General features: G+C 35.5%; 1 protein-coding gene across 1 annotated transcript in view; it reads left to right on the top strand.

The window, feature by feature from the left end:
* Positions 1 to 24,882, top strand: part of ZNF804B (zinc finger protein 804B) — a gene marked incomplete at its 5' end in the record, with an annotated part of 471,946 nt that overhangs the window by 351,531 nt on the left and 95,533 nt on the right. Inside the window, one exon of the mRNA XM_081079501.1 lies at positions 15,604 to 15,747. Within this exon, the coding sequence (XP_080935627.1) occupies positions 15,604 to 15,747 (144 nt within the window). The remainder of the gene's footprint in view (positions 1 to 15,603; positions 15,748 to 24,882) is intronic.

Raw genomic sequence — 24,882 nt, 5'->3', positions numbered from 1 at the left:
GATTAAATGGGAATATTTTATAAGCATGTTATGACACAAACACATATACACAGCTGAGTCATTTTAAAACATTTTACTTGCTAAATAAGCAAAATAATTAGTGGGGGTTTAGATAACCTTTGTAGTTAGAGCTCATGAAATTTTATTCTTGCCATTTTGTTATTAATATTAGGTTGGTACAAAAGTAATTGCGGTTTAGAACGTAAAAAATAGTAGCGAAAACCATAATTACTTTTACACCAACCTAATAATAAAATGTCTAATGCTCAAAATTATTTCAAACTACCTTCCAAGTTTGTGGTCACCCTGAGTCAGTGCTTATTTCTGTACAATAATATTAATACCATTTGTAAGAACACATTTTTCTTCTTTTAATGAAAATGCTATAGAATCAATTAGATCATATGCAATTAATGAAAAAATCCTGTAAATTTGCACGTTTTATACTAAATGACAAATAAAATGACCTTGAGATTATTTTTCATGAAACCTAAGGAATATTTTCACATAAATTTAATAAAAATTAACACATGTCCTTGCAGAATGAGTAAACATTATTTGTTGTTAATCTCTGAAGTAGATTTCTATATGTTATAAATTGATAAACATTCAAATCACAGTTTCTTTACAGAGTAAATAGTAAAAATTTGACAAAAAAATCTAAAGCTTTTTTCAATAATAAAAAATTCCTTTTTTAAAAAAATAAGTTGAATTGTGCTAGTACCAAATGCAGAAATCCAACAGACACAGTAGCAAAAGGCCAGGTCAGCTCACCTCACCATCTGTAGTAGAAAGCAGAGCCTGTTTACAGAAAGGAAAATGTATGTTTAATGCAAAGAACATTATTTCTTACAAGTAACTTATCCATAATATGGCACCATGGGGAGTTTGGAAATAAAAGAGTCAGCAATAAAGGGCACTAATGTCCTCATAAGTGCATGATGAAGTGTGTGACGCTAAATTCTGCTTGTTTCTGCACTGAATTCCCCCCTCCCCTTTAGTTTGCAACACAAAGAAAAGTCCCACTGGGGAAAAAAAAATTGTCATCAACATTGTACATCACTCAGTCTGTACAGTTAACTACATCTCTTCTCTGTGGGAAGAAATCCTTTTTTATTGGACTTTATGGGCCCATTCTTTATTTATTTAGAGTGTTTGTGTGTCAGTTATAGGAGGCTTCTCTCCCCCTTCCCTATTGGAGGCAGCATTTTTTTAGTGCGGTCTTCAAGGATTTTCCCTCAAGTCTCCATTCCCCATCCGAGACTTCTACTCTGACCAGCCCAATGTCTGTCTTTAACTGTCACAGTATATCACACTCAAATCCAATGCATGTTTTTGTATTTGCAGTTAAACTGTATACAAACAAGTGAATCAAAACAAAACCCAGAAGAAAAAAAAAAAGTAATGAAACAAACAGCTATATTAGCCTAGTACTATGCCAAGTATTTCGTTTGATTTGTTTCCATAATTAGTACAATGGTCCTGTGAGTTCATTTCATACACTGTCCTATTTTACAGATGAAGACACTCATTCAAATTCAATTGCTGAGTGATCAATACTCATTAGAAATAGAACCGTGATCTAATCTCAGGCCATCTTGTCTGATCTAGAGCTATTGTCATGGATGGATGGATGGATGGATGGATGGATGGATGGATGGATGGATGGATAGATGGATAGATGGATAAATGGAACGATGGATAGATGGATAGATGGATAGATGGATAGATAGATAGACAGATCTGCTGTGTAGTGCCTGGAAAAATTAGGCGTTTATTAAAACTTATTTAGTCATTATAATCATCCTGTGATAGTGATATCATCATTCTCATTTTACAGAAGTTAAGTGATGCACTGAAGTGCATGTAGTTTGCAAGCAGTTGACCTAGGGTTCAGATTCTTGCCCCCATCTCTGTGCCTCCTAAATGCTCTTACTCTTTATTACATGTAAAGTGCTTCCTTATTTTTTCTTGTCTTATCTCCATTACCTAACTATACATTTTTTTAGTACAGGGACAGTACTTTCTGAGTCTCATAAAGCTCCTATGGCAACTAACATAACAATACCAACACAGTAAGAACTTAATAAATATTTATTTCCAGTCTTTTAAATCCTGCTCTGGTCTGTAACATCTCCAGCTGTGATGTTAAATTTACTACAAAACACATGAACTCCTGAAAAATATCCCATGAGAGATTGAAGATCCAAGATGGCAGAGTAGATAAATACATAAATGCTGTGCTTGCCTCCTCCCGAGACCACATTAAAATTACAACTAAATTATAGAACAATCAACCTGGAGAACCACCTGATGTCTAGCTGAACAGAAATTTTCTAACTACGGATATAAAGAAGCCACATCGAAACTGGTAGGAGGGCCAGAAACACAGAATGAGCCAGCCCCACACTTGTGTGTGATGGCTAAGAATCAGAAGGGATAGCTTGGCTGCAGCGGTCACCCCCCTGAAGAAGCGAGGAACCCCAGTCCCACACCAGGCTCCCCAGCCTGTAGTACTAGTGCTGAGGAGTCCCCACACCATCTCGCTGTGAACAACTGCATTCTGCCCATCCAGCTGGGACAGAAGGCTGTGGGAAACCCAGATGTCCTCTTAAATGGCCTGCCCACAAACTTACTCACTTGCAGGCACTCACTCTGACTTCTGGTGGAGGGACAGTGACTCGGGAGGTATTAAACACATACAAGGAGAGACAGAGGATGAGGACAGGAGATACAGTTGCCATTTTCTCTGTGTATAACTCTTCTCCTGTGCGTCCCACAGGTGGACGCCATTTTTTCTGTGTTGAGCCCTCCCCGACATGGCCAAATCTGAATCTGCATTGACTTGGTAAACTCTGTTTGCTCCACCCACTTGCTCCACCCTGGTGGCTCCCTAGGACTTCACCTCACCCAACTCACTCAATGCCTGAGGCACTTTCTCAGCAAGGAGCCAGCCCTGCCCACATTGCACTCTTTCTTAAAAAAAACTATTGGAGTCTGCAGGCCCCAGGCAGATAGCAACTGGCCTAAGTGTGCTCTGAGACTTTGTCTGAGTAGTTCCAGACTCAACACTGGCACCAAACCAGAATCTACATTAACCAGATGAACACTCCTCCCACCCTGGTAACTCCCTGAGATGCTGCCTCATCCGACTCACATACCAATGAGACTCTATCAGTGGCTGAGTCTTATGGGAGCTGGCAGGCAGCAGCAGGCCTGGGGATATCCTGGGCTTTTTGTAGAGCTTCCCCAGGCTTGGTACTGGTACCAGCTATTCTCACTGCAGTGTGGCCTCTTCCACACACCTTCAGGTCCAGCACTGGCAGTGGATTGCTTTGTAGCTCCTACCAGGTAGTCGCCAGCCAGTCACAGAAATAGCTGATCTGGGCCTGCACTGGATCCCCTCCCAAGAAGCCCCAGAAAAAACATACCTGGAGGTCAGTGTCAGACCACAGCAGGTGGTCTGCTAATTAGCCTCACAAGGGGCACACCCAAAGAACCAACTCAACAGGCATCAGAGTCCATTGGGGTGAATTCTATTCTATGGAGTAAGCACTGCTCACAGCAGCCTGTAAGCTGTGGATGTGGCCAAACCCCACAGCTAGTTATCCTGTCATCAGACAGTCAGGGTTTTCCATGGCATAATAGATGGAGGCAAAAATTCTGTAGGAATCAAGTTTAAAAGTCACTTAATTATGTGTTGGCCATTTAAGTAAACTCAGACTTTGTATAAATACACTGACATAAGAAGCAGAAAGACCAAGAGAGATGTCCTGGGAGTTTAATCACAGGGAATATACTTAGGAACGACATGGTCAGGATCATAATCCCTACCTTAGCTGCTGGTCAGAAATAAAACCAGATGTAATAGAAGAGGAAATACAGAATAGGAACCACGTCCTCTACAAAGATCATATGGCTTTTTGTTTATTAGTATATAGAGGAAAATTTGTATTTATTCTTACTGCAAAATGTAAGTTCGTTCCTTCTTAGCACCTTCTTAAACTCCAGAATTAAAGAGCACTTCAAATAACATTCATTTTTAATATATAAGAGTCAAATCCATGACTACTAATTTAGACTTATTATACAATTCTATCTTAATAAGTTTATTCTGCTTAGGTATAGTCACATTACAGAGTGGCATGGCTATTTGCCTTCTCTGAATAAACAGCACTTTAAGTTCATATCATATGATTATATATCCCTTTCTGTTGTCATTTGCAATTTGTGAATTAATTCTATCCCTGCAGGTGGTTTGAGAGTCTCTTGAGAATGAGAATTGTGTGTTATCTTGTACAGTAGAGTAACACATTAACTAATCCAAACCTTCATAACACAACTAAATCCTTACCTATACCAAACTTCTTCAAGGATAACATAAAAAAGTTTTTAAATAAAGTCTTAGGTATGAATTCTTTTATCTTTTGCTTTTTCTCCCCTTTCATTTCCAATATCCCTCTAATATCAGAAAAGAAGGTAGCTTCCTTTCTAAAGCCAGTTAGTACTGGCTAAATTCAGTGCTTAATCCACTGTAATTATCTGTAACTAGCAATCCATGGACTTGTAAAACAAAAATACTTTTTTATTTTTTTAATTTAATTTAAGTATAGTTGGTGTACAGTTTTATATTGGTTACATTAGTTTCAAGTGTACAATATAATGATTTAATACTTTTTTACTTTACAATATGTTCACCCCACTAATTCTAGTGATCCTCTATCACCGTAAATACACTTATCACAATATTATTGACTATATTCTCACCCATACCCACACTCCCTCCCTTCTGATAACAGTCCCTTCGGTCTCTGTTTCTGTGGGTCTGTTTTGTTTTCTTTTGTTTTGTTTTTAGATTCCACATATAAGTGAAACCATACTGTGTTTGTGTTTTTCTGCCTGGCTTATTTCACTTAGCATAATACCCTTGAGGTCCATCCATGTTGTCACAAATGGTAAGATTTCACTCTTTTTTTATTACTATGTAATATTCCATTGGATAGCTATATCTATATCATCTATATCACACCTTCTTTATCTATTCATCTATCAATGAACAACTTCTAAATGCTTTTCTTTTTTTAAGCTTAGGAGAATAAAGGGAAGAGAAGGTCCTCTACTGAGAGTGATCCTACCTCTTCCTATAGAAGATGGTTTGAAAATGAAATTTTCTATTGCTGGCATTTCAAGAGTATGAACATACTTTCTAATTATGCTTTTAAGGATATATTGATTCTATGTTTTAAGAAAGAGAATACCTATATCTATATATCTATATTTATGTCATCTTAAAGTCTCCAGATATTCATTTATACATCTTGAGTTTTTGGGACACAAAAATCTAGTCCCTTAGATCAACTTTCTTTTCCAAATGAGGAAATATACCTCATAGAATTAATTATTCTGCCATTGGTCTCATAAGATGCAGTCAAGAATGTGAGATCTCTGGTAACCACTAAGGGGGTGGGGGGTGGGTGATGAGGGTAAAGGGGATCAAATATATGGTGATGGAAGGAGAACTGACTCTGGGTGGTGAACACACAATGGGATTTATAGACGATGTAATACAGAATTGTACACCTGAAATCTATGTAAATTTACTAACAATTGTCACCCCAATAAAATTAATTAAAAAAAAAAAAAAAAAAAAGAATGTGAGATCTCATCCCGATCCGCAACTTATCATCCTATATCAACCTGAGTAAACAAAGAACTGTATTATTTTTTTTAATTTGGAAAATAATTTCTGAGTTCCCTTCCAATTACATGCCTGTATGATGATTCTAACTTTTCTATTCCACTTCTTTTACAATGGGCCCACAACTTCTGTTCTATTGCAGGTGGCTCTCTTTAGACTGACTTTATACACAGTGGGAACACATACACATATACATACAAACACACACAATAGATTGGAGCACCGCTATATAGCTTATTGAGTTGGTACTGGTGTTAACGACATGTATCGATCCTCCAACTGCTCAAGTTGCTGTAAAAATCTGTTTCAATTCTAGACTGTTCACCACAATATGTGTACACTGCACTATTGATACGGCCATAGTGACACATGGGAACTTTGGCCCAAGTTTCCAGCTAATCAGGTTTTCTGACACTAATTGACAAATATTATTAATTTATTTTTAGAACATCAAGTGTGTATGAAGATCTGACAATTAAGTTCGTGAACCCATCCTAGAAAAAGTACTACATAACTCATTGCTGAATATCACTATGGCCACCTATGAATTACTCCTCTTGGGAAGCTATGAACCGATGCCAGCATCTAGTCCACCCTTCAAAGCAATTTTGGAACTCTTTCTGAAATGGTCATCAGAGCTGTCATCCTATTACCTTTGATGTCTTGAATGTCATCAAAATGTCTTCCTTTCTATGTTTCCTTTTTCTTCAGGTAAAAGAAAGAAGTCTTTGGGGGCCAGTTCAGCTGAGTAGGGAGGATGTTCCAATACAGTTATTTATATACTGGCTAAAAACTCCCTCACAGACAGTGCCGTGTGAGCTGGTGCATTGTCGTGATGCAAGAGCCAGGAATTGGTGAAAAGTTCAAGTCGTCTAACTTTTTCATACAGCCTTTTCAGCACTTCCAAATAGCAAACTCGGTTAACTGTTTATCCAGTTGGTACAAATTCATAATGAATAATCCCTCTGATAACACAAAATGTTAGCAACATCATTGCAACAGATTCGTGAACTTAATTGTCAGAGCTCGTACCCATAAAACTGGTGTACAGAGTTACCTTTGATGATTTCTGAAGTTACTGATGGAATTTTTTCAAATTTATATGAGAATGATAATTAATAGACAAAACATAAGTGACAAATATTTCTTCCAAATTATATGACAACAGAGCCAGGCTTTTGTACATCATTTCATGATCTTGAAATGAACACTCTCTATTGCATTTCTTTTAGCCCATGTGAATGCCCTTTCCTCAAAGTAAACTACCATTTTAATAGGTTGGCCTTACTTTGACACATTGTCTCAGACTGAAGTTAATATTTCAAGATTTGAGACATAGAGCTTCTGTGTAGCATACCATCACAATGGCTGAATTTCTCTAAGTTTGAAGGTAAATTATCTGTTAGAATTTCAACAAATAGAAGCCTGGAACAACAGTTTGAAATAATGGAGTGCCTCTGTGAGCACCATCAATTTTAAACATCTCTGGTTATAGAACAAGTAAACAAAATGTAGCAGACGTTTTCATCAGACATGATAGCAGATATTGAAGAGAACAAAGAGAATACCCTTGGAGTTTTGGCATTGATGTAGTTCGCTTGTCCTTTTTTTTAAAAGCAAAGCCATTGTCTTTATACTGCATTAGTACATCACTTCAGGAGTTTCTAGGCCCATTTTAAGCACCTGTAAAATGTAAACACAGTTCTTTAGAACTGTACAGATTGATACCAGAACAACCTCAGAAGGCTTAAGAATGGGTATTTGTCAGGTACCTGAATCTGTGAAGTGAACATCTTTGCAGTCAATTCCCCAGCGAAGGCAAAGCGATGTGTACTTCAGAGTCTCTTCATGACCATTTCTCCCCTAGATAGTTGTTACAAATGGTGAATTTTTAAAATGTGGTTTGTAATTAAGCAGATGTCACTAGCAACTTTCTAGAAAACTTACTTACCTGGCATTGTCCATTAATTTCTTTTATATTAGAAAATGAAATATCAGAGATACTATTAATTGCATTTGTATAATAAATAGTTACAGCAGGAGTAATGATTGATGAAAGTATTTCCTTCTAATGTACAATGAATTTATTCATTGAAATGTATTCAATTTAGATGAATGCAATATGTCTATACTCATTACGGTTATACATATCTGTGGGCTGAATTGATTGGGTAGTAATTACCACCTTTATAAATAAGACAGTATTATCAGTCTGGAGGAAGAAAACCAATCTTTAAATCATCTTTTACATATACAATAAACACATATCAAAATTTTTCTTTCAATTAAGGAAATTTTACCCTTGAATTTCCAGGGGATCTAATGATTGTAAGAATGGTCTGTCAGTACTCTTCCTTTTCTCAAGGGTTGCTGTGGGTTGCTCTCTGTCTCATGGGAAATGACAGACAGGAACTGAGCATTTTAAGATCTTTCCATACAAAGGAGCCCTCATTTGTTGTTTGGCATGCTCGATCTCAGCTGTATGCTATGTAACATGAATTAGATTATTCTTACACCATGCATTGTTTGTCTTTGAGTTCAACAAAAGTGTCAACTAAGATGTGACTTAGTTGACACATTTTTTTCACCTAAATGATAGACTATTTTTAAGAGCAGTTTTAGGTTTATAGAAATATTGAACACGAAGTACAGAGCATTCCCATATATTCTTCTCAACTCTTATACATAGCTTTGCTTATTATTAACATTTTGAATTAATGTGGTGGGTTAGTGTGTTAAATGGTAAATCAATATTGATACATTATTATTAGCTAAAGTCTATAGTTTATATTAAGGCTCACGCTTTGAGTTGTACAGATATATGACTTTTGACACCAGCATGCCTGTTTTAGCCTTTCCAATACTTTCCCCTTTAACACAATAAATAACCAGGCAAAAAGTCAGAAAGAAATCAAATGTATTCATTTCTTTACTCATTGCATTTATCTGTTCATGCATTCATTAATGGGAGTTTGCAAGGACTGCAATTTAATGAACTTAACCACTTTCCTGACCCTGGGTATATTTACATACTTTTGATGCTCCCTTTTTATCCATCACCAAAAGTTATTGCATGGTTTTACTGGTGAGGCCTGGGATGTTCTCTTTTAGAGAATGGTAGTCCTTTCTTACATCTTCATGGGCTAATACTATATTGTATTCAGTAAGGCTCATTGGTTCATGTGTGTTTTACAGTTTTATTGACCGTTAAAGAAAAACTCTGCAAACCAATCTACGACCTTCATATGGTAAATTTGTGCAATGCAGCATCTGTATCTGATCGATAAGCAATCTGGAAATTATAACTGCCTCTTTTTTCCTTCATGACAGACAAGTGTAAGTAAGTAGTAATTCAATAGCCACTATTATGATTATCTTAAGAGTACATGTGGAAAAAAAAAAAAGAGTACATGTGGGACTGCCTTATACACTTTCTAAAGTGTTTTGTGGTAGAAGAACTATATATTAGTTTATGCTAAAGTTGGAAGCTAAAGTTGGTGGTGTAGAATGCTTATGAACAGTGATTCTAACAGAAATGCTTGTGTTTTCAAAAATAATACCAGTTCAAATGCAGCCAATTTGGTAACTTCTACAAAATAAGCAGTTGTATAGGCAAACTTTAAATATTGAATTGTTGCTTCATGAACAGAAATGCAATCATCTCTCTGTCATCTTGCCAGTAAGCCAGAAATTTGTCATCCCTCTTGAATTAGAAATGACCCCAAAAATACCACCCAGTGACAGTTTCATATATTCAATGTGGTGGTATTTATCCTCTAATTTGAGCATATTGAATGAATCACTAAAAAGAGGGGGGGAAAGTTTTTTTTTTTTTCAATTCCGGGCAGTGACTGACATCACTCCTACCTGACCATTGGTAAAAATGTCTAACTTTGCTCATATTCCATTCGACATCTAGGGAACCAATACTCAATTCTCTATGAATTGTAAGGAAAATAACAGATTATGGTAAAATGGAAAGAGAATTGTAAATCAAGAATCTGTATTCTGATTGTAAGTCTATGTGCAGTTGCCACCCTCCTTTACTTTAAGATAATTCTTCAGAAAGCTCCTTAGGCTTCAGAAGCTACATTTTTTTTAAAAAGATTTTTCAAAAAGTCTAAACATCCCATGATATGCTTTAACGTTGCCAGGGAAGGCTGCCAAGCTATCAACTATGTAGCGGGAAAGGCATTCTCTGCTTTTTTATTCACTGATTTCACTTATTCAACAAATATTTATTGATACTTCCAAGTAACAAGTATCACGCTAGATGTAACAGAATACAAAAAAATGTTCTTTTTGTAAAAGAAGACAGTCACATCTTTAGAGAAATAAATATTAGTAATATTAATGTTAACTAAGCACCTATGATGCTTTCTCGACTATGTGTGGAATTCCTTAATAGTCTAAAGGTTAAAAATTATTGTGAGATGAAAACATCTGAAATCCTAATTGTATAAACCAAATTTGAATTTGATAGCAGAGATTGTGCTTTCGTATGAGATGGTGGGCTTAAGATGATAAGGGCTCCTCACTCTTGCTCAAGTTTTTGCCAATAATGAGAGTTGCATTGTAGACTCCTGGGAAAATGCATTATTTTAAAGTATTGTTTTTAGTATCACATACATACAACGATACATGTGCTTGGTAGCACATCTGCACGCACACACACACACACACACACACACACACACAACTATCCGAACGTCAAATACCTACTTTTTACTATGCACTGTACTAAGTGCTCCCATAAAAATGATCTTATTTTATACTCAGAACAATCCTGCAAGCTACCTATTGTTCTCTTTAATTTCTACTGAGATAACTGAAATCTTGGCAGTTTAAACTGCTGTAAGATAAAGGCTGAGATTAAAGCTAGTCAGTCTCAAAGACGAATTTTTTTCCCTATCACAAAAGTAAAATAAGTAAATGAATAAAACCCTCTAAAAAGAGTTTTCCCTTACCCAGTCTCTTCTAAAGATACAGGAAGACAATGGGGACCAAAAGAGTTTTCTTGATCACCGGAGGTGGGGGAAAATGCACTCTCTGAAGCAGGATTTTATTTGGGGCCAATGCAATAAAACAGGTTAGAGGCCATTAGAATTCTTATAGCCGTCTCTTACACGTAACTGTGAAAGGTCAAAGGTGAGCTTTCAGGCAAAGAACATAAATTCAGTCCTCAAAGCTCAGAGCTGGTATTACCATCAAGGAGATATGAAGAACAGCAATTGATTTTTTTCTCTTCCTTTTTAACAATCATGTCACATATTTACGACCAGTAGAAACAGGACTACTACCTTGTATTTTCCTAGTGTCCATCTCTCACCTTCAAAAGCTTTATAGAGTTTTAAAATTACAATTAGTCCTATAACTCTCTCTGGGAGCTAGGGGTTCTGTCTTATCCTAAATCTACATAAAAGTTGGCAGAGACAGCTCACAATTATGTGGCATCTGGATGAAAGCTAAGTAATTGGGGCAGCCATGTGCATGGTGATTATTAGCACTGAAATCAGATCTGGGTCTGAATCCAGTCTCTGCTCTTCAATGTTGAGTGAGTTTCTAAATGTGTTTGTGCCTCACCTTCCATATTTTGTATGGGATAATAACAAATAATACTTCCTAGGGTTATTGTGAAGATTAAGGGAGTTAAGATGTATAATGTGATTGGCAGATTTCTGGTTTACAATGAAAGTTAAGTGGATGTTAGTATGTAAGCATGATTACAACAATAAAAATAATTTGGCAGCAAACATCCATATTTCTAATTAAATGCATTATTCCAGTCAGAATACTTGCCACTTTACAGACGTCCCTATTATATGCATGAATGTAAAATTCTTGGTGTGAAAAAGTACATTTTCCCTTCTTGCACCCCAAATATTAATTACGAAATGTAATTAATTACTACAGAATTCTTGCTGAACTGCAACATAAAATGCCCATTGGCAATACCTAATGTTTTTTAAATGACTCTTGTTAAGATAACTGTCATGTCCAATTTATAATTCATTTTCAACCTTTTAATGAATCACTGAGAATGGTTAACAAGAAGTTTTATTTTTCACACATATTATTTTTTCTGTTAAAGAAGTTTCCAAATGCTCCTCTTCCTAGGCAAACTGTGAGAAGAGAAATTTGAATAACTAGCAAATGAACATCTGTATATAAGTGTACTACATCGTGTTCCCATTACCATACAATTGACTCCCTTTACTCATTTTGCCCTCCTTCCACCCAACTTCCACTCTGGTAACCACCAATCTTTTATCTGTCTCAACGATTTTTTTCTGTGTATGTTGTTCATCTGTTTTGTTTTTGTTTTTTGTGGAATGTTAAAAAACAATTATTCTCAACTAGTATGAACTAGGTAAACTCTATAGTAACTTGTGATTATTATTCTATCACAGTTTACAGTGTTTACTTCTTTACATGTAATTATCCCATCCTAGACTGTAGCATTCTGAGGTAAAGACCCAATAAAAAATTGACATTGAGAAGTTGCTTAACAAGAGATTTTTGAATGTATGAATGCTTACTGGTTAGTTGGATGAATGCATGTTTAGATGGATGGGTACAATGGTTGTTTGGGTGAAACAGGCAGCATAATACAATGGCAAGTGTGCCCCTGTTTGACCATTATCTGATTTTATACAAATCATGGTATTACTAAACATCATTTGCCTCTTCTGCTAATTGGTCACTTTAAATTATATGACACCTCTCCTACTAGTCATAGACCTATCCTCCAGTCCCTGGGACTTATAGCTGGACCAGCTCAGCTCCATCTCCATAGATAGTCAAATATCACTTGAGAACAGACCTACTTATATTGAATGATATCATAGGCCACTTAGGTTATGGTTCTTTTACTCAGCTCTAGCTTGAATATCAGTTTGCAAGTTTTGCCAAAGATTCTTAAGGACTCATCTTTTTTCTTTTCCTCTATGATTCCTCTGGCCCTACCCAACTATTGTGCTCTGCCTGGTGTTTCTATTCTCAGGTGTCCACTACCACATTTCTAATCTCTAGTCACCTGCTGTTGTGTTTATGTTCTTACTTGTGGCTTTCACAGATACACTGGGTTGTGAACTCTGTGTGTTTTGTTAACGGCATTTATATCCAACTTGCGCATGCTTCTTCTCTTAGTAAGGGGACTAGAATATGTCCTGGGAAGTGTCATTAATCCTTAGAAGGAAGAGAAATAGGTATATCAGCACCATTTCCTGTCAAGAAAAATGAAGCAAGAAATGGGGTATGCAATTTAGTCTGACTTTGTAAAATGTGAACATTCACAGGAGATGGAACATTCACAGGTGACTAAAATGTTGGTAGAACTATCTTATAATTATAACATTTTTCATTGAAAGTCTTGTAATGTCATAATTAAAGGATGTTTTTGAGATAAAAGATGTTTAAATGGAGATACCAAGAATCACTGGAGAAGCTTCTCTCCTGGTCATTGAGCTATTGTCATAAAATACTTTACATAGCCTGGTATTGAATGAAAATACATTTTAATCACAGATTCACCCCGTATTCTCAGTTGCCATACCATCACTCCCAGTTAATAAAGCTGAGGCATTTTTAAGCACTGAGGCAGAGTTGCTCAATATCCAAGGTACAAAGTCAGTTTTCTAAGGCTATTTTCTCAGTGTCATAATAATATAAGAATTATGGATAACACAAAGTAGTCCCTAGTTCCAAACCAGTCCCTGAAATTATACCAAGAAAGGGCAAGGTGAGAATGAGTAGATGAGAAATAATGGTTTCCCCCAATTATAAGCCTACTAAACCAAGAGATTTAGCTCTACTTCAATACCATAACCCTGCCTCAATTCTCAACAGTGACTATGCTAGCAGACCATTACCCCTGTTCTTTGAGTAACTGGGTTTTTGTCCTGAAATTGGAGTCCACATTCTCATCTCTGGATACATCCTCTCCAATAGCTTTTGTATGCTCCACCAGCCTAGAATGTAACCAAATTCCTACTTCAACCCTCTTAGATAGGAAATCCAGATAGCTGATTTAGTTTTGTTGTTTGTTAATGGTACTCATGTGCTTTCTGCCGTCTGCCATGTGTGTTAGCCTCTTATATTTGGGCTTAAATCATTATTTTCCTGTGTCTAAATTAATTAGTTGACCCATTGCTTCACTGAACCCTGTTAGAATCTGCCTAAATTCTTTGTGCTTGCTTTCTTGTCTGGGCAGTGATGCCCCTATGCTTTAGGTTTATGGCCTGATTTCTTTTTAGAGAGAGTTAGTCACTTTGCAGAAATAAAGCTAAGACCTGTCGTTTATTTTTTTCATTCATTTTTTATGCATATTTATTTAGTGTCCTCTATGCCAGTTATTCTTTTACTTAGGCACTGGGATAATAGAGAAGAACTTGCAGAATTATAGGCGGCATGAATATGGAAGCCACCATTTTCCATTAATTTCTGTAATGCATATTAAATAGGCACCTATCTGGGCTAGACAATATGTTGGCATTGTGGACACAAAAATGAATACAACAGCCCCTGCCTTCACTGCGTTTATGGGAGCAAGAGACATGAAAACAGATCATTTAATATTATGTGGCATGTCTAGTAATAGAATCAAAGAGGATAATATGGGAACGTGAGCTGATAAAAGATGGTACTGATGAGGTAGGAAGGAGCTTGTGTGATGTATTAAGAGGACTGGCCCTAATGGGAGATGCTAAAACACAGTTGTTTATCACCATGGGTGTGAGGCACAGGTTATTTGAATTAGAATCCTCTCTCCACTTAGTGACCACGACTGTGTGCTCTCTCTAAGTGTTGAGTGACACATCTGTAAAGCATAAATTTAAATAGAACTTATTTTTGGAGGGTTTTTATGAGGAATAAATGAGATCATTTGCATACTTAGCCTAATACCTGACACATATTTATGCACAATAAACATTCATTACTATTATTCTATAGGCAATGAGAGAATTCAACAGAATTTTAAGCAGAGGAATGATGTGGCCAAAGCTCTGTTTGAGATAAGGCATAGTTAAAATTGTAAGCATACTAGTCCTGAAAAGTAGGTGATAATCTCTTTGGTGATTTCTATCAGGAACTGATGCTTTTGGAGGAAACTAAGGCTGGATTTAGAGATGATGAATAAATAGGGCTGTAGCTATACTGTGAATGGGGCTACCCAGGTGGAGTGTGTGGAGTGGATATTCAGTTGAGTGCAAACAAACCTTTGGGGTACACAAAAATATCAGGGGTAGTATCAATAGAAGAAATGTCTATGAAGGAGAGAAGGTTGGAATTATCATAGATATGTTGGGTAATAAATAACATAATCGAGGCTTTCTTCTCCTGGAAAAGGCTTCCCAGAGGGAGCAAAGAGCCAGATTTAGGTAATGAATACAAGTTTACCAATTTGACAACATGGGAAAAGCATGATGTGCAGAGAATAGCAAGCCCCAATATTGACGATCTCAGTGAGGCTAAAATACATGACACATAGGTGAATGATGTAAGACAATGTAATTGAGGTCTCAATAAAATATTGTACTTGAGAGGCCTTGTAGTGTTTGAGATTGGTCACGGGATATGCAGAGAAATGGTAATGAGTATTCTAGTTAGGTGAGTCGGCAGAACTGCAAGCTGGAAATGGGTGGAATGAAGAGAGATGAGTAACGACAAGGTTGCACTGGTCTTTTCTGAGGGCTCCGTTGAGATAGTTCATTATATGTTTATTGGTAACTTAGGGATAAGGCTGAGCTGAAAATTACTTCCACCAGTGCCATGAACTTCCAAAAAATAATGAGCCTCAATGTATTATTTCAGTCACAGTAAAATTAAATAACAACTCGAATAATATGAGACCTGGTTATGCAATTAGAGAGAAATCTAACCAATATTTTTTGCCTTTTTTAAAGGATTTTCCAGAAAAGGAGACATCCACAGCAAAGGCCCTGGAGGATGTAAAGGCAAACTTTTACTGTGAATTATGTGACAAGCAGTATCACAAACACCAGGAATTTGACAATCATATTAATTCTTATGATCATGCTCATAAGCAGGTAAGCCAAAGTGGGAAAAATTCTTCATATTCCTGGATTTACACCTACAGAACTGAATGTATGTATTTGAACTTATTTCTTATCATCTAAGACGCTGAAATAAAACCATTATATATATATATATTTTTTTTTTTCTTGAACATTTGTGTTTACTGTTTAAATGTTACGTGAAATATTTTTTTTCCAAAAAGTAGCCAAAATGGTAGGTGAACTTGGAGATGATCTAAGAGTAGACTGACATTTATTTTAGATTACGTATATGGGAAAGCCACAACCCAGTACAAATAGTGCCAAATTCAAAACCACCTAACTAGTTAATGGCAGAACTAGAAATCTTAACCAGTAATAGGACAGAATCTGTTATAGAGTTCTTTGAAGAGTTCCAAGGTGTAGATGTAGGGCAGGGGTGTCCAAACTGTGGCCCACAGGCCAACTGCGGCCCATGATCCATTGTTAATTGGCCCGCAGCAAATTCCAAAATTATATTTAGTTTACTTAAATAAACCAGGTGAGGCAATATGTACTTCACATCGAGTGAGTGGCCCGGCTGTTTGTGTATTTTACCACATATGGACCTTGGTGAAAAACATTGAAAAAAGTTTGGACACCCCTGGTATAGGGAATACTAGGTCTTTGGGAAAATGATTCTGAATAGAAGGTTACATTTTCCCAAGAATACTCTCTTCGGAGAGTCGAAATGTTTACTTAATAAATAAACCATTGGAAACAAACAAAAACTCAGAAAGGCTATGTTGAGGGGTTATGGCAATTGGAAACATTTCACTTCCTCAAAAGGATATATAATTATCAGTATAGATATTCTACACACAGCTGCTAATAGTCTCTATTTTCATCCAAGACGAGGTTATTGTTTTCATCCAGTTAGATCTTATCCTTACTGCACGAGGTATGTGAATACTGGCCATTTAGGAATTAGGAGGGTTAAATAAGGAAAAAAGTCCAAATAAACAGGATTGTTGCTGACAGCCGTGAGAAGGTGTACACTCCTGATGCTAAATGGACCAGATACCTCAGAATATGTACGTGTCTTATATAATCTAGACCTAAAATATTTCTTCAGAATGAACAATGAATATTTTGACTAATCTCACACTAATGTTTATTGAGTACACACAAAAAATATATGGCCTTGGGAGATGGAAGATACAGTTTTTATCTTTAAAGATACGGCATGTTTAGATAATTGACTATATTTCACTGATCAGAGCAAGAACAATGGGGTCAATTATTTCAGGACTATGATTCCCAAATCTTAGTGTGCATAATAATCACTTTGGAACTAGTAATGCAGATTCCCAGACTCTCCTTCAGATATTCCCATTCAATAGTTCAGAGATGGGGCTCATTTCAAAATGATATAAAATGAAAATTTTCAAAGATATATAAAAATGATATATGTGGCTATCATCCAACTCCGACAACAATCTTTTATTTTTCATTTACACCACCACCAATTACCCGCCTCCCACCACCACCATGCATGACTTTGAAGACATCATATCATTTCATCTGAAAGTATTTCAAGATGTATAATGATGCTTATACAGCATAATATATATCATATATAAAAAGTATCAGCAATATCTTAATATCAGTTAGTGGTATTGTTTCCTTAGTTATCTCATAAGTGATTTATGAATTTGGGTCAGTTGAAATCAGAATCCAAAAATATCCTCACTTTTGGTTGACACATCTTTAAGTTTCTTTTAATATACAGTTGACCCTTGAACACCATGTATTTGACCTACACAGGTCTACATATATGCAGATTTTTTTCTATAAATGTATTGGAGAATTTTTTGGAGATTTACAACAATTTGGAAAAACTCAGAGACAAACCATGTACCCTAGAAATTCTGAAAAAAATAAGAAAAAGTTAGATGTGTCACAAATGAATAAATGTAGGTTGATACTAGTCTATTTTATCAATTATAAAACACACACAAATCTATTATTAAAAAATTGAAAGTTATCAAAATTTGTACACAAAACACAGACCGTACATGGTACCATTCACAGCTGAGAGAAATGGAAACAAATGTAAAAATGCAATATTAAATCATAACTGTAAAATTAATTGTAGTGTATACTGTACTACTGTAATAATTTTGTAGCCACCTCCTTTTGCTATTGTGGTGAACATAATTATTTCCAGTATCTGCTTAAAACATCATGTGATGCTAATCATCTCTGCGTAAGGTTTGTCTCTCCAGTAAATTGTGTATCGTAGTAAAAAGTGATCTCTTGCAATTCTCACATATTTTTCATCGTGTTTAGTGCAATACTGTAAACCTTGAATAACACCTTGGGGCCTATATAAAGTGCCCGTAGTGATGCTGGAATTACTCCCAAGAAGCAGAGAAAAGTCATGATATTACATGAAAAAGTCGAATTGCTTGATGTGCACCATATGCTGAGGCCAGCAGCTGTGGTTGCCCATCATTGTACGATGAATGAATCCAACATAAGGACCACTGTAAAAAAAAAGAAAAGAACATTTGTGAAGCCCTCACAGCAGCTATGCCAGCAGGCACAAAAACCTTGCACTTTTTGCAAAACACTTTTTTATCTCATATTGAAAATGCAGCTTTTATGTGGGTGCAGGATTGCTATAAGAAAGGCGTATCTATAGACTCAAATATGATTCGAGAAAAAGTGAAGTCATTATATGACAACTTAAAGCAAAAGGAAGGTGAAGGATCTAAAACTGGAGAATTTAATGCCAGCACAAAGGATAGTCTGATAATTTTAGAAAGAGGTTTGGCTTATGAAAAAAATGTCAAGATAACAGGAGAAGTAGCCTTTGCCAACCAAGAGGCAGCAGTGAGTTCCCAGACGCCATTAAGAAAATCACTGAGGAAAAAGGATATCTGCCTGAATAGGTTTTTAATGCAAACAAAAGTTCCCTATTCTGGAAAAAAAAAATGTCATAACGGGCATTTATTAATAAGGAAGAGAAATGAGCACCAGGAATTAATTCAGGAAGCAATAGGCTAACTCTATTGTTTTGTGTGAATGTAGTCAGGTTTATAAGTAAGACTGACCTTATTTATAAAGCTGCTAACCCCTGAGCCTTGAAGAAAAAAGATAAATACTAGCTGCCACTCGTTTAATTGTACAACAAGAAGGCCAGGACAATGGGAATCGTTTTTCTGTATTGGTTCCATCCGGCCTTTGTCCCTGAAGTTAGGAAGTACCTTGCCAATAAGTGACTGCCTTTTAATTATTCTTTAAATTTTATTAAATTTATTGGGGTGACATTGGTTAATAAACTGATATAGGTTTTAAGTGTACAATGCTATAATATCATCTGTATAGGCATTGTGGGTTCATCACCCAAGTCAAACCTCCTTTTTTCATTATATATTTGACCCCTTTTACCATTTTCTACCTCTCTCCCAATCTCCTTTATGTCTGGTAACCATTATGTCTGTGTCTATGAGTTTTTCTTTATTTGTCTATTTTTGCTTTCAGTTTTACATCCCATACATGAGTGAAATCATATGGCTTTCGGCTTTTTCTGTCTGATTTATTTTGCTTAGCATGATAATCTAAGATCCATCCATGTTGTCACAAATGGCAGTATTTCATCTTTTCTTATGGAAGAGTAATATTTCATTGTATATATGTATCGCATCTTTATCCAATCATCTATTGAAGGGCATGTCAGTTGTTTCCATGTTTTGGCCACAATGAATAATGCGGCAATGAATATGGGAATTCATATATCTTTATGGATATTTATTTTCAGATTTTCTAGGTAGATACCCAGAAGAGGTCACATGGTAAATCTATTCTTAATTTTTTGAGGAGCCCGCATACTGTTTTCTATAGTGGCTATACCAATTTACATTCCCACCAGCAGTATTTGAAGCTTCCTTTTTCTCTACAAGCTCTCCAACACTTCTTATTACTTGTCTTGTTGATAATAGCCATTCTAAAAGATGTGTGGTTGTATCTCATTGTGGTTTTGATTTACATTTCTCTAATAGCTAGTGAAATTGAGTATCTTTTCATGTATCTATTGGCCATTTGTATATCTTCTTGGAAGAAGTGCCTGTTCAAGAATTTGACCTTAAAGTTATTTGATATGCACAATACCCCTGGCCATTCAGAAACTCATGAGTTCAACACCGAATCATCAAAGTGGTCTATTTACCCACAAACACATTGTTTCTAATTCAGCCTCCAGATCAGGGAGTCATAGTGACCTTTAAGGCTCATTACATATGGTACTCTATGGAAAATATTGTCAATACTATGAAAAAGAACCCAATAGAGAGAACATCATAGGAATCTGGAAGGATTACACCACTGGCAATGCCATTATTGTCATAGAAAAAGCCATGAATGTATCAAGCTCAAAACAATAAATTCCTGCTGGAGAAAACTGTGTCCAAATGTTGTGCATGACTTCAGAGGATTTGCAACATAGCCAATCAAGAAAATAATAAATGATATTATGGATATGGCAAAAATGGTGTGGGGTGAAAGGTTTCAAGATATGGATCTTGGAGAAATTAAAGATCTCATAAATACCACACCAGAGAAATTATCAGAAGACAACTTGATGGAGATGAGTGCTTCTGTACCAATGCCAGTTGTTGAGAAGGAAGACATAGAAGAAGCAGTACCAGAAAACAAATTGATATCAGACAATCTGGCAGACAGGTTCCAATTGTTCAAGACCACTTTTGACTTATTGTTGTGATCTAGACCCTTCTCTGATACAGGCACTAAAACTAAAGCAAGCAGCATCAGAAGGATTGGTACCATATAGAAATATTTTTAGAGAAATGAAAAAGTGAAAATGTCAGACAGAAATTAGGATGTATTTCCATAAAGTTACACCAGTGTGCCTGCCTCTCCTGCCTCTCTTTCCATCTCTTCCACCTCTTCCACCTCCGTCACCCCTGAGATAGCAGGACCAGCTTCTCCTGTCCCTCTCCTCCTCAGCCTATCAAGGTGAAGACAAGGGGGATGAAGACCTTTATGATGATCCACTTCCACTTAATGAATAGTAAATAACCATGATGCCATACAATTAATAAGCTTACCTGTTGTGTATATGTGTGTCTTGGTATGAAAATCTAATAACTGTACAACAAGAACCATATGCAATGTTTTTGTATCATCAATATCCATCATCACTTAAGTATTCACCATGTAGAGCATCATGCACAAGACTTGTGTTGAAGTGGATAGCTTATCCTACCATAGGCATACGGTGAGTGATATTTAATATAAAATTAATAGTGTGCAAGTTTTCATGCTGTTTTGTACATTTGCTTTCAAAGAACTACATTACTGTATGTATGCCTCTCTCTCTCTCTCTCTCTCTCTCTCTCTCTCTCTCTCTCTCTCTCTCTTTCTTTCTCTCTCTCTCTCTCACTCTCTTTCATAATTGGAGAGACTCTATCAGCTTATCATCACAGGTAAGTGTTTTTTTTTTAATGTAACAAAAATTTCAATACTCTATTAAGAATATGACTGTAATACTACACATGATAAAAATTTTATAATGATTCATTCATTAGTGTATAGGCCAAGCTACCATGCAGCAATAGTATCAAGTACATTAGCCTACCATACAGCAATCATATTGCTGCTTCTTCATTATCAATGTATTAATCATTATACCTGTGAATAAATATAAATTTATTTTTCACATTATCTTTTTTATTTTTGATGTCTACTATTAATACATATAACATCTAATGTTTTGTATCATATAAGACCATATTGATGTGGGTACTGACAGATGGTTCATCTTGTAAACACATGATGTAAACTTATGGTATCAATAAATGCATACAGTACTATAAATGCACTTTCTCTTACTATTTTCTTAATAACATTTTCTTTTCTCTAGTTTACTTTATTGTCAGAATACAGTATACAGTACATGTGACATAAAAAGTATTTGTATGTGTTAATTGACTATTTATGTTATTGATAAGCCAACAGGAGGCTATCAGTAGTTACGTTTTGGGGGATTCAGAAGTTATATGTGGATTTTCAAATGTATGGGAGGTTGGTGCCGTTAACCCTGCATTGTTCAATGGTCAACTGCATATTGAAACTATCGGCTTTCATTCCATTTCATTCTTTAAATTTTACCCTTTGCAATTTATTTGTTAAAAAAAAAGTGAATTATTTTGCGCATTCGGCATTTTGCTGAATGCAACCCAGTACTGTCTTTTCACATTTTCACTATCTTCTCTATTTCCTTTAAACTGATGTTTATAGATAGAGGTCTGGTTAAATACAGGTTTATATTTTTTCTTGGCAAATATATATGAGAAGGCATATTTTGTCTTTCCATGAGAAAGCATACAATATCTAGTCATCTCTTTTTTATGATTCAGTTTGGGAAGTAGGTTTGGGTACTATCAACTTAACCCATACATCATTGAGTACCCCACCAAAGTTTTTCCACCAATGTTTTTTGTAGCCATAGATGATCATTTATTTAAATCCATTATTTCATTTGCAGTTGTAAAATGATGATTCTAATTATTTTATTCTTTCATCATTTATTAGGTGTATCTATAAAAAGACACTTCTCATAAGCATCATCTGCAGGGGATTTTATGTAGGTGGTCTTGAGGCTACCTATTAAGGGGTAGCCTCATTAAGGGGTGGGGGGAAAACATTTCAGGAATTTAGAGAAATATGTGACCAGGAAAGTCTTATAGGATAGTGACATTTGATCTGTGCTTTAAATATGCATAAGTTTAAATGATGACAGTGGAAACCCAAGAAGCTAAGGTGGGGAAATGGAAGAACATGAGGCATCTTTTCAAAACTATAGAAAGTATTGGACTAAGAGGGATGTATTTTCCATGCCTGACATGGATGCCACCATCTCCCTTGTATTCTGGAATTCTGCCTAATCAATTTCCCTTTTTATCACTTTCTTAAATCTTGTTTCCATTGGCTTTCCAACATTTTGTTAAAACAACCTTTCCTCAGTCCTTCTATTTTTGCATTCATTTCTGTTTTTCATTAGGTTTACCAGTGTTCCAACATTTTTAGGCATGCTCCTTCATCAAACAATGATTGAATTTCTACTGTGTGCTACTGTTCTAGTTCTTGAACATAGACAAATTTGGTCCCTAGCTTTAGGGAACCTATAATCTAACAGGAGACAGACACCTTAATAAATTTTTAAAATAGAACGATTTAAGTGTTATAGAAATTGTATACCTAGAATACTAAGACAACATACAAAATTGATTTAAGAAAGAAGAGATGGCAAGTGAGCTGGAATTTCTAAAGAATGAATAGAAATTAACCATGTCATCAAGAATGGTAGGCCCCATGTAGTAGAAAATCTATATCAAGCCACAGTTATAAAGCCTGACCCATATGGAGAGAAACTGAAAAAGATTCCCTATGGCCACTAAAGTCACCACTACTCTCCTGGGGAACTCTTTAAAAAAACTTTGAATCTCATTCTTTTGCAATAAATGTAGCTTTCAGTCTTCCTTTTGCATCTCCTTCCATCATTCATATTTAATCTCATTCTTGGATATTTACTAAGACTCTCTAACTGGACTCCCTGCCTCCATTATTTTTTCTTGCTCAGAATGAACCTACCCATTTATGGCCAAAGTAATATTCCAAATGACCACATTTATGCTATCATTCCCTACTTGGAATCTTCAATAGGTGACAACTGACTTTTTAAGTAGTCTGAACTACTTAGTTTGTCATTCAAAATGACTATAGTCTGGCTCTTGCTTCAGTATCCAGATTTCTCTCTTGCAACTCCAGAATTTCCATACAGTTTCCCAAAAATGCTTTATGACTTCCCACCTGCTCATCTTGGCTCATAATCTTGCCTCTGCCTGGGATGCCCTCCCATCTTGTGGCTGCATTTCAACATATACATCTGCATATTTAAGTCGTAGATTGACAACTTATATCTGGATATTAAAAAATCTTAGATCTCATGATAAGCTGATTTAATAGCATTTTCCAAATTCTATATGATCAATACCTCTTAATGTTGTGCAGAATTTTATGCATTCTTCCCACTTTGGAAAACATTGAAATAATTGTTTGCTGTAGACCTTGTAATATGGCTTTCTTGGGTAGTATTGACATACTTCTGTCTAAAGATTGTTTTGGCCCCAAATATTTTGAAAATTACCTGAATTTTAAATGGAGCTGAGTGTACAATTTTCCTTTTAAATGAAATTGAATATTGTGTACAGAAAAAGAGATAGCACTAAAGTAGAGCATGCAAAAGTTTTTTTTTTTGTTGTTGTTGTTGTTCTTTTTTTAATTCCAAAGCTAAATACGCCTATTTGGTTCTTGCTTCAGTAAGGACTCTTCTTGATTGTAATGATGACTATAATAATGATAGTGATGAGGATTTGGCTGGGAGTGTTTTTGGCTGGAATAATATGAGCAGTTTCCTTAATTTTATTTTTCATGTAGATACTGACAAAATATTTGGCTTCTTCTGTTAAACTTCCAACAATATGGTCTTTTGGGTGCACTTAGAAGTGAATCCAAAACTCACATGGCATTAATTCTAGTACCCATTAATATAACCGCTTAGAACTAGAAATAAAGTATTCCAGATTCTCCTTTCTGTTTTTCCTTCTCTAATTTATACTTACGTAGGATCCTTCAGTTTAATAACTGACTTCTAAAACTTTTGTATTGTCTTGTATCTAAATAGCAGTATCGTGTGTTTATTTTATTGCAAAGATTAGGTTATTCATAGATTTATTGTATTTCTAGAATAGTAAGCCAACACATAATTTTAAAGAATAAAGTAAAATAGTCTGAGATTCATAGCTTTAGATTAATTGCATTAGACACATTATTTTTCTATAATTTGATCAAAATTTAAGATATTTCTCTTAGGTATTATTTGTAGAGAAAGTTAACATCAGTAACAAAGCTGGTATTTTTATATCCCTCAACAAGGGGAAAAATGAACTTTAGATTTGACAACCCAATTCTATGTATAACTAATGTTTTTAGAAATGTTTTCAGAAACTTATAATTCCATATGAATGTTAAGCATCACTACTGAAGTAATTTGAATGTGTAAACAAAATTACAGTAACTTAAAGACAGTTACTGTGATTATTA

The sequence above is a fragment of the Rhinolophus hipposideros genome, assembly GCF_964194185.1.
Source record: "Rhinolophus hipposideros genome assembly, chromosome: 18".
Lineage (NCBI taxonomy): Eukaryota > Metazoa > Chordata > Mammalia > Chiroptera > Rhinolophidae > Rhinolophus > Rhinolophus hipposideros.
The sequence above is the reverse complement of the archived record's forward strand: the minus strand, read 5'-3'. Positions and strand labels throughout refer to the sequence as shown.